The sequence below is a fragment of the Alligator sinensis genome, unplaced genomic scaffold (genome assembly GCF_000455745.1).
Source record: "Alligator sinensis unplaced genomic scaffold, ASM45574v1 scaffold358_1, whole genome shotgun sequence".
Classification (NCBI taxonomy): Eukaryota; Metazoa; Chordata; order Crocodylia; family Alligatoridae; genus Alligator; species Alligator sinensis.
In genome coordinates, this window is record NW_005842121.1 from 1,878,057 (window position 1) to 1,887,474 (window position 9,418).

The 9,418-nt window shown below is 43.8% G+C and overlaps 1 protein-coding gene across 1 annotated transcript in view; it reads left to right on the forward strand.

Annotated features, from left to right (window-relative positions):
- Positions 1 to 7,665, forward strand: part of STYX (serine/threonine/tyrosine interacting protein) — a 10,272-nt gene extending 2,607 nt beyond the window's left edge. The window contains exons 4-10 of the mRNA XM_014520495.2: positions 744 to 804; positions 2,712 to 2,748; positions 3,845 to 3,884; positions 3,960 to 4,010; positions 4,647 to 4,719; positions 5,974 to 6,067; positions 6,967 to 7,665. Coding sequence (XP_014375981.1) covers positions 744 to 804; positions 2,712 to 2,748; positions 3,845 to 3,884; positions 3,960 to 4,010; positions 4,647 to 4,719; positions 5,974 to 6,067; positions 6,967 to 7,040 — 430 coding nt within the window. The 3' untranslated portion in view covers positions 7,041 to 7,665. The remainder of the gene's footprint in view (positions 1 to 743; positions 805 to 2,711; positions 2,749 to 3,844; positions 3,885 to 3,959; positions 4,011 to 4,646; positions 4,720 to 5,973; positions 6,068 to 6,966) is intronic.
- Positions 7,666 to 9,418: the final 1,753 nt, after the last annotated feature.

A 9,418-nucleotide genomic window follows, 5' to 3' on the forward strand; every position in this document is an offset into this window, starting at 1 on the left:
TGATTCGATATGTGGACATTTTCTAAATTGGTTATAATTTCCCAGCTATAGAATCTAAGTATTGGAGGGTTGTCATGAATCCCTCTGCCACTGCTACAGCAGGGAAAGCAGTGGCTGGGGAGGGGTCAGGTGTCTCCCTTGTCTTCTGCCCTGCTCACCTCTTCCCCCTGTGACCTTCCTGCCCCCCCCAGCTCCCCACAGCCTCTTCCCGGTCCCTGCCCCCCTCACTCCACTTACTGCCAGATGCTGCTCGGGATGTTCTGCCCTGGGGCACAACATCTGGAAGCTCAGCCCTTGCCTGGCCAGGCAGCATTGCTGGCGCTGCCGACTGGCTGTGCAGGCAGTGTAGCAGTATTGGCAGGGCTGACTGGCTAGGCAGGGGAAGGAATTTCCATGTGCTTAGTGCCAGGAGAGACCCCTGCCCAGTGCAGAGCTGAGCTGTGCCTGACGGTAAGGGGAAGGGATGGGTGGAGGGTTGGAGCTGACTCTGGCCCCGACCCAGGCTCAGGGCGAGAGGCAGAGCCACAGGAGCTGCCCGCTCCTCCCTCCTCTTCGTATGCAGTTGAGACAAAGGGTTTTTTCTCGTGCCGTTTGGAGGGAAGGCCTCATCTCATATTCAAGTAAATATGGTATTACTATTGCAGATTTCTCGCTTACGTTGGAGCAGAACTGTTTTCCAAAATGAACTCTGCGTATACAAGAAAAATACTGTTGTGTGCTCACAGTGGCTGTTTTAATTGCAGATATTTAGTCTTGGATATTGCAGATAATCCTGTTGAAAATATAATCCGATTTTTCCCTACGGTAAGTATTTTAGTGTATTGACTTGAATGGGAAGGGCAATGTTCAGTCAGGTTTTCCAAAATGATCTTAGATGTCTCCATGTTGGGGATTCAGCTTAGACACCTTTTATGGTTCTTCTGTTCCTGGTTTGGTCACTGTCCTACTGGGTGGCCCGGGGGTAAACCGCTTCATCTCTCTATCTCCTATTTCTCATTGCTAAGATGAAGATGATGCCAACTGCGGAAAGGGGTTGGAAATCTGATGAGAGCTCCACATTCGTTATGGGGAACTTGTTTCAGTAGGCTGGTGCTGAATGTTTTCTGACAAGTGGGTGCCTTTAAGGTATCTCAAGGTGTGCGCCCAAAATTGCTAATTATTTTGGGAATTTCTGGCCTGTAAGAAATGCCTTTGACCTTTTTCAGTATCGGTCCCACAGTATTTAAATGTTTTCCTTAAAGCGAATGTCAATACAGATAGATGGTGGAAGGGAACTTGAGGGGTGGCATCATGTTGCTTTCTGGAAGCATATCTTACCTTTTGTACCCTAAAGACAACTAGTTAATATCCATAATTAAAATCACTTATAATACATATTTAAACAGAACAAGTTGTTAAAGAAATCCTGATGAAAGGTGTTCACTTATTGTCTGTCTGTTTGAAGAGGATTGAAGCACTTTGTGGGGATTTCCTTCCACCCCTGCCATATTAAATGGTGTTTACAAAAGATTAAGTAGATTTAGGTTTAGGTTTCTGGCCTTGCAGTTTAGATTGTTCTGATGCTCTTAAGGCAGACCACTTAGTTGACAGCTTTTTTTAATCCAAATCGGGTTGATGTTACAAAACAGCATGTTCGTGTCTACTCCTGCCATTACTAACCAGATAGTGGTGCTAAATAATAGCATTGGACTGTTGCCGGTATGTACCAAGTCTGTCTTTTAGGACATTCAGTGCTTTTCATTGAATGTACAACTGTACACGGAGTTACTCCCTCCTCTCCCGCAACACACTGCTCTGCCAGTTAATGCCTTCACGCCCCTCCTGTACCAGCTGCCCTGCATTTCCATCCTCTTCTCCCTGTGCTTGCACTGTCGTTTCTGTGATTGTCAGCCTGCACTAAACCCGGTGTTGCTATGGATCGCTGCAGACATTTCTGGTCTTCTCTGCTCTGTAGCTCTCTTTATTTCCAGCTGCTTTTATGGAAGCCCCAGTTGTTTTTTGGAGGAGGGGAAGTGGGGGTGTCTTTAAAAAAAAAAAAAAAAAAAAAAAAAAATCATCTGCTCTGTAGCTCTCTTTATTTCCAGCTGCTTTTATGGAAGCCCCAGTTGTTTTTTGGAGGAGGTGAAGTCTGGGTGTCTTTAAAAAAAAAAAAAAAAAAAAAAAAAAAAAGTGGAATCAAGGAAGAGTTGACAGCATTTGGTTTGCTCATACGTGGAACTGGTCCAGAGAGCTTGCTGGACCACAGTTCATATTGATTAACTAAAAATACACCGTATCACTGAAAATAAGGTCTTTGGAAAACTTAAGGTGACCTGTTATAACAGGCATGCTATTGTCAATGCAGTTCTTGATGAAGTTCTTATTGATGACCTATTTTCATCTATTAACTTCCAAATAGCATTAATGCCTTCACTGGATTGATAGGAAATTTCTTGGAGTCGCATCAGATCAATTTGTATAAATTAACTGAATCTTCAGGTAGTGCCTGAATAAGTGTCCACTGACCATTTATGATAATAAAGAACTGGGTTTTTTTCAGTCCTGTTTTAAATGTACCACTAAACAACACATTCAGTATGTAAAATCTGTATATACATAGTGATTAGTGTAGCAACTCTTTGGAACATAAATGAAAAAAGCAGCGTTAGCCTTTACAGCTTTAATAGGAACTGCCTGTCTTAATGGAACCGGTTAATTTTTTTTTCCTTCAGACTAAAGACTTTATTGATGGAAGTTTACAAACTGGAGGTAAATTTTAGACTTTCTTGTACTTTGCTATATTCAATTTACTTATCCAGTTTTGTTAGAAAGGTCTTGAAATCCATTTGCCATAGGCGACATGTAGGGAGGGTACGGGGGGTGGCAGTATTAGGGTTGCCCCCTGACAGCGAGCGCTCCGGCTGGTAGGGGGGCATGGAGAGTGCCAGGTCCCCCCCTGAAATTGGCTCTGCTTGGCAACCGGCCGCTGGGGGACTGCCCCAGCTCCTGGTCATGCCCTGCTGGTGCACACCCCCCCTAGACTCGAGAGACACCACTCATCCATGCCATTTGCTTTAGTGGTGTATTTCCAGACAAATGTTGGATATTAGTTGGTTTCCAAAATCTTGGTTTTCCCAGTATTGTCGGTTGACTGGCAGCTTTTTCTCCTGCATGCTGTTGAACCCGGTCACGGAATAAATTTGTGTGTGGAATACAGGTCTAACTCAAACTTTTCTTCTGGATTTCAGCCTTAAGTTGGATAACCTATTCCTGTTCATACTACAGGGGTTTTTTGCTGCAAGTCCTAATTCTCTTTTGCAAATTAATACTGTTCCGTGTTCATGGCTTTTGTCTTTTTAGATCAGTGATTCTCAGCCAGGGTGCCACAGCACCCTGGGGTGGCTTGAGATCCTTTCCAGGGTGCCATAGTATGATACACAAAATAAATGCAGAGATTTCAAATAGAAATTCATGGTGTTAAAACTGCCTCTTGTTGGGGTCTTTCTGAGTTTTTTGCAACGGAACAATTGTCCTGTTACATTTCTGCAGTCAAAAATGAGGGAAAACGAAGAGCTGGCATTTCCCAAGGGGTGGCTTGAGTCGAAAAAGGTTGAGAACCACTGCTGTAGATGTAGGCCTGTGTCTCACCTTCATCTTGCTTTAGTTCAGGTCTTTAAAGTCGTACTCTGCCGTGCTCATTTCCATGCAGTGTGGTGGGAGATCCTAATTTAGAAATCTAGAGTGAAGTCACACCCTATCAACTTTTCCTTAAATATCTTGCCGCTGCATAGATATGTTTAAGATGAAAAGCTGGTAAACGTGGAAGTTTTTACTTGTCTCTGTAAGTAACTCTGTCTCTTCTCAGGAAAAGTTCTTGTCCATGGAAATGCAGGGATTTCTAGAAGGTAGGAATCTGTCCTTTTTTCTTTTTAGTTGCATTATGGCAATATATTTTTCTAAATTTGCTTGTTTCTTTTCAGTGCTGCCTTAGTAATTGCATATATTATGGAAACATTTGGAGTGAAGTACAGGTAAGAAAAGTACTCAGAAACAGCTCTGTAGCTTAGTTGTCAAGTCTTTGGCAGATAATGAAATCCATTTAGGAGATCTGGCAGGTAAGTGCCTTTTAAGAAGGTACTTCAGAGTTGAGTTTAGAATCAGTAATAGGTTTTGAAGAAAAGTAGACATGCTTGTCTTGGCCTGTAACTCAACCTCTGATGAATGGGGTGCAGAGAGGTTCCTCGAGTCATGGCTTACCCCGTAACTGCCTCCTGCAACCTTTCCGTTACCTTCCTTTGAAACAAGATGCTAGGCACCATTGGAGATGGGGTAGTGGACTTAGGTGGATCAATGGTCTAGGTGAGGGTGTCAGTGCTTGTGTTCCTCCTTGCTGAAATAGTCTCCTAGGGCCTCTGCCATAAATGCAGTTCAGAGGACTCGTTTTACATGGTCCTTGAATGAGACCAGCTGCGTGGCTTTAGGAACGAAGAAGGGAAGGCAGTGTAACATTTTCCCAGAGACGGAAATGCCAGTTCTGAAAATTTTCTGAAGTGCTTTTTCCTAAAAATTGAAATCCAGAAGGAACAGACTATTGCATCTGTAAAGATCTGATTGCTCAGTAGAGATGAGTGACTGCAGTGGTGTTTTTTTTTTCCCCCCTCATTAAGGGATGCATTTACTTATGTTCAAGAAAGAAGATTCTGTATCAATCCTAATGCTGGATTTGTCCATCAACTTCAGGTAATGTTTATTTTTCTCCTGGTTTATAACTTGAGCATACATTAAATCTGGCTGGAAAGGTAAGGCAGCCACATCCTGGGTCATGCAGCTGTAAACCTGTGCTTTTCCTGTGGCTTAACATTTGACAAGATTGTGTCTGCTTAACATAGTCCCTGAGACCTGCTTCTCTGGATGTTGCGGGGGCGAGTCAAAAGAAGGGAGTCATACCTCCGCATCATTACCCAAGCAAATGTTGAAAAACACCTTCAAGTATGAGGGAGAAATGAAAATCATATTTTATCTAACCATTGGGGGCCTCTTAACCAGAGCTTAGCCTGCAGTTAAGGGAAGACATCAAAGCGGATAGTGTGCCGTGCAGCTAAGATGTTTCCTGGCCTTAGACTTTCATATTTTATGATACTTGAATACAGTGCATGAAAGTGAGTAATGAGGCTTGCAGTTGCCATATTGCCACATTTTACAAGAGCCCTGTTTTAATGGATGGAAAGCCCTGGAGTGGCATGCTGAAACGCTTCTGATGCCTCTAGTATACCCATGTCGGTGGCTGGTGCTGAGATGGCAAGCCATCTTGTTAGCTTTGTTTTTCCAGTATTCTGTGTAAGATGTTTCCCCTTGGAAAGAGTCACTTTAGAGCTCCAGCTTTCTAAATCTGTGTGCGTTTGTCAGTAAAATGCATCTTCATCTTCAGCACCCTGTGCAGCCGTTCCCTTGCCAAAAGTCTCTGAAGTTGCTGTATTCTGACATTTCAGCTTGCTTCAGCATTGGTTTCCTACCAGCAAGACTCTCTCTCTCTCTCTCTTCCTAAATGTCCTTGCACAATGCTTTGGGTATATCTATACTGCACCATTCAGTGCTTCCCAGCAGGGCTTACTAGACTGGGGAGTGCTGGGCTAACTCCAGTACCCTTGCTAGCTTGTTTAGCTTGGGGATCTCTGCATGGAAGGGAAGGTAGTATAAAGCATTGAGCCGTGTGGACACATGCTGCGTTTCATGTCGTCTTTCTTTTCCCCTGTTGCATAGCCTATGTCTCTTCTCCACTCTGGCCTCTGAATGTGTCCTTTTTCATAAGAGACAAAAAATAAGGGCTAATAATTTACACATGTCCCAGTAGACATAACTCTTCTTGCTCAGCCTTTGAGCTCCCACAAGCACTCTCCTGATCTTTGCCTCTGGGAGCTCTCTCAGGTAGTCCTGCCTTTCCCTGTCACAGCGTGCCATGCGTATTAGCGTCAGCGTGCATAATTATTTTTTTAGGAATATGAAGCCATCTATCTAGCAAAATTAACTATCCAGATGATGACACCACGGCAGCTGGAAAGATCACTAGCTGTTCCAGCTGGTACTACAGGTGAGCAGAGGGCATTTCTGTCCTGTTTAACTACATCACTCCCTCCTACAGAATTGTGTTTCTCTTATGGGAGATTATTGCCATTGGCAGCAACGGATGGCTGTGAATGCAGTCTCTCGTTGGAGTGGCTCCAGCTGGTACGCAGGGACTGGTTGCAAACTCCTCATTGGAACATGGTATTTCAAACACTTGAGTTTGTCTGCTATTCTCTCTATTTCCATGATAACCTGGAGAAAGGCTGGCCTTGTGACATGTATCCCCATGACTTTTTTTTTAAAGCCCTGAGAGATCTATGGATGGTGCATGCAGCCGGTGTTGAGTTGGGGTGGCTGCACGAGAAGGAGAGTTGTGCTGTCCACTTCTTGGGCACGTCTGAAGATTTTTACTTGTAGCATCCCTTGTCTACCTCGTCCCAGCTGTAGCTTCACTCGAGCCAGGCCAGCAGCACATCCCATGATGAAAATAAAGCAGGCATTAATAGTACATGCTTGAATGTTACTTTTTAGCTGCCTAGCTCATTAATTTGCGAGGTCCCTTCCAGCCTTACAATCTATGAATTTGATCTTTAATTAAAACTTAAGACAAGTATATAGAAAAAACAACTGAAACTCGCAACAGCACTGAAACATTTTACAGTGGGAAGTGTGGTGGGCTTCTTGCCTCTCCAGTAACTCAGATGCCTAATCAGATCTGCTTTCTAACTTGTGAAGTTAACAGAAGACATTGGGTTAGAAACCAAATGTGGAAAATTCTCGCCTCTAAAATGAAGGTTTTAGAAAGGCTGAGTGTCTAAAAATGGGAGTTCAATGCAGGCTCTCCTGTGGTCACAACAAATACAGGTGCTTATAACAATTCCAACTCAAAGCCTATTTTCATTCCCTCCCCCCCTTTTATTTTAGGAAGTTTAAAGCGAACACACGAGGAGGATGAGGAATTTGGAAATATGCAAGTGACAGCAGCGCAGAATGGATGATGTCCAGGGCAGCGCTGTTCACGGATTGTCAAGCGCTGCACATAGGAGCGAAGAAAAATTAACAATGCAAAATGAACACAATTAGCTTCTTTTCAATGACATGTTGCTTCCAGATGTCCATCTGCCTCTGCAGCACATGAAGCAGCATTTTAAGATGTTGGACTTCTTGAATGACTAGATGGCACTGATTGTTTTACTCCTTTTTTACACTTTACAGTTTTATTCTAAACCAAGATTTTTGGACTTGCAAAGAGGTATTATTGCAATAATGCACTTTTCATACTTGAAATTTCTTTATTTGTATGATATAAAGTTATTACTTTAAACAAAATGCAAGCTGGGGATTTGTTTATAAAGTTATTTGTGTAATTTATAACAAGAGACTTTAGTAAAGAAAAGTTTGCTAAAATTCACTTTGTGTTCTCGGTATATATTATAGATTAGTTGCACAAGATTTGGAAAAAGACAAAAAGTGGAAATATGCCTTTTTACAAACTTGGATTTACCATACTGCTGTTCACAGTTGAAATGACACCAGTAGTCTGACCCGCGTGCGCTGCTCATAATACCTCTCCTCCCCCCCCCATACATGCTGACTTATTTTGAAATAAACTGGCTACTCTACAGGTCGGATGGTCTTTGAGAGAAGGAAATGCTGATTTAACTACTGCCACTTGTGTGATACAAGCTTAAGTAAATTGTTAAATAAAATGGTTGTATTCAATTAACCAACAGGAAAGCCCCTCTTAACTTGATGCAGATCAAGACTGACATTTCATAGATCTCATAGACATTAGGGCTGGAAGGGACCTCAGAAGATCATCGAGTCCAGCCCCCCCACCCTAGGGACAGGAACTCAGCTGGGGTCACAGGATCCCAGAAAGATGAGCACCCAAATTTCTCTTGAAGGTGTTCAATGTAGGTGCTTGAACCACCTCCGGTGGCAGGCTATTCCAGACCTTGGGGGCTCGGACAGTAAAGAAATTTTTCCTTATGTCCAGCCTGAAACGGTCTTGCAGTAGTTTATAACCATTTGACCTCATCGTCCCTTGGGGCGCTCTGGTGAACAAACGTTCCCCCAGATACCGATGGTCACCCCTGATAAACTTGTAGGTGGCCACGAGATCGCCCCTGAGCCTGCGCTTTTCCAGGCTAAAGAGCCCCAGGGCTCTCAGCCTGTCATCGTAGGGTCTGCTTCCCTGACCTCTGATCATGCGCGTGGCTCTTCTCTGCACTCTCCCAAGCTTCTCCACATCCTTTTTTAATCGTGGGACCCAAAACTGGACGCAGTACTCCAGCTGCGGCCTCACCAAGGCCGAGTACAGGGGGAGAATGATGTCCTAGAATTTGCTTGAGAAGCATCTATGGATGCAAGCCAGCGTTTTGGTCGCTTTACTAGCCGCAGCATCGCACTGCAGGCTCATGTTCATCTTGTGGCAATGATGACCCCCAAATCTCTTTCTTCCATAGTGCTAGCCAACATAGCACTGCCGAGCCTATAAGGATGCTGCGGGTTTTTCTTCCGAAGGTGGAGAACCTTGCATTTTTTGGTGTTAAACCATCAGGTTCTCATTTGCCTACTTCCTGAGCCTGTCCAGGTCAGCCTGGATCACCCTCCTGTCTTCAGGTGTGGATGCTTTGCCCCAAAGTTTGGTGTCATCGGCAAACTTGGCCAGTCTGCTTCTGACTCCAATGTCCACATCATTAATGAAGCTGTTGAACAGAGCCTTTGGGGACCCCACTGTTCACAGGGCACCACAACGATCAACTTCTGTGAACCACCACCCTGGTAAATCTTTCCTCTTGCTGAGCAATGGGAACTTACATCTGTAAGATGTTGAATGAACTTGGATGCTAAATCAGCCAATAATTAACCAAAGTAAATAATACAACCATTGCTGTCCAACTGCTTTCCAGTGCCTTCCACTACATTGCATCAGCAAACAGGAGGCACTTAGGACACACAGCACTGAGGGAGAAGCGGCATGAACCAAGAAACAAAGAACAGTATTCCTGAGAGTGTGGCTATTGCAGACTTAACACAACAGTGACTCATTCCCCCCTCGTATCCAAAGTTAGGTATATGCACCTCCACAAGGTTATATATTAAGGCTGCACAGTGAGCGGCAATGAGGAAAACTTTAAAAGCCCCAAGGTAGTTCACACAACCTTAACTCTGTCCCCTTGTCCATGAGTATGGTGATGGCCTTCAGTTACATGACAACACTTCTCAATGCTTTCCAGAACCGTCTGCTTGATTTGTCAAATAGTTCATGAAATAAAGTGAGAATAAAAAAACAATAGTTCCCTTAAAGCAATGTTTCTCAAAGGGTGAGACAGAGGAGGGACTGGAAAAGCAAGAGAGATGGACAAATGGG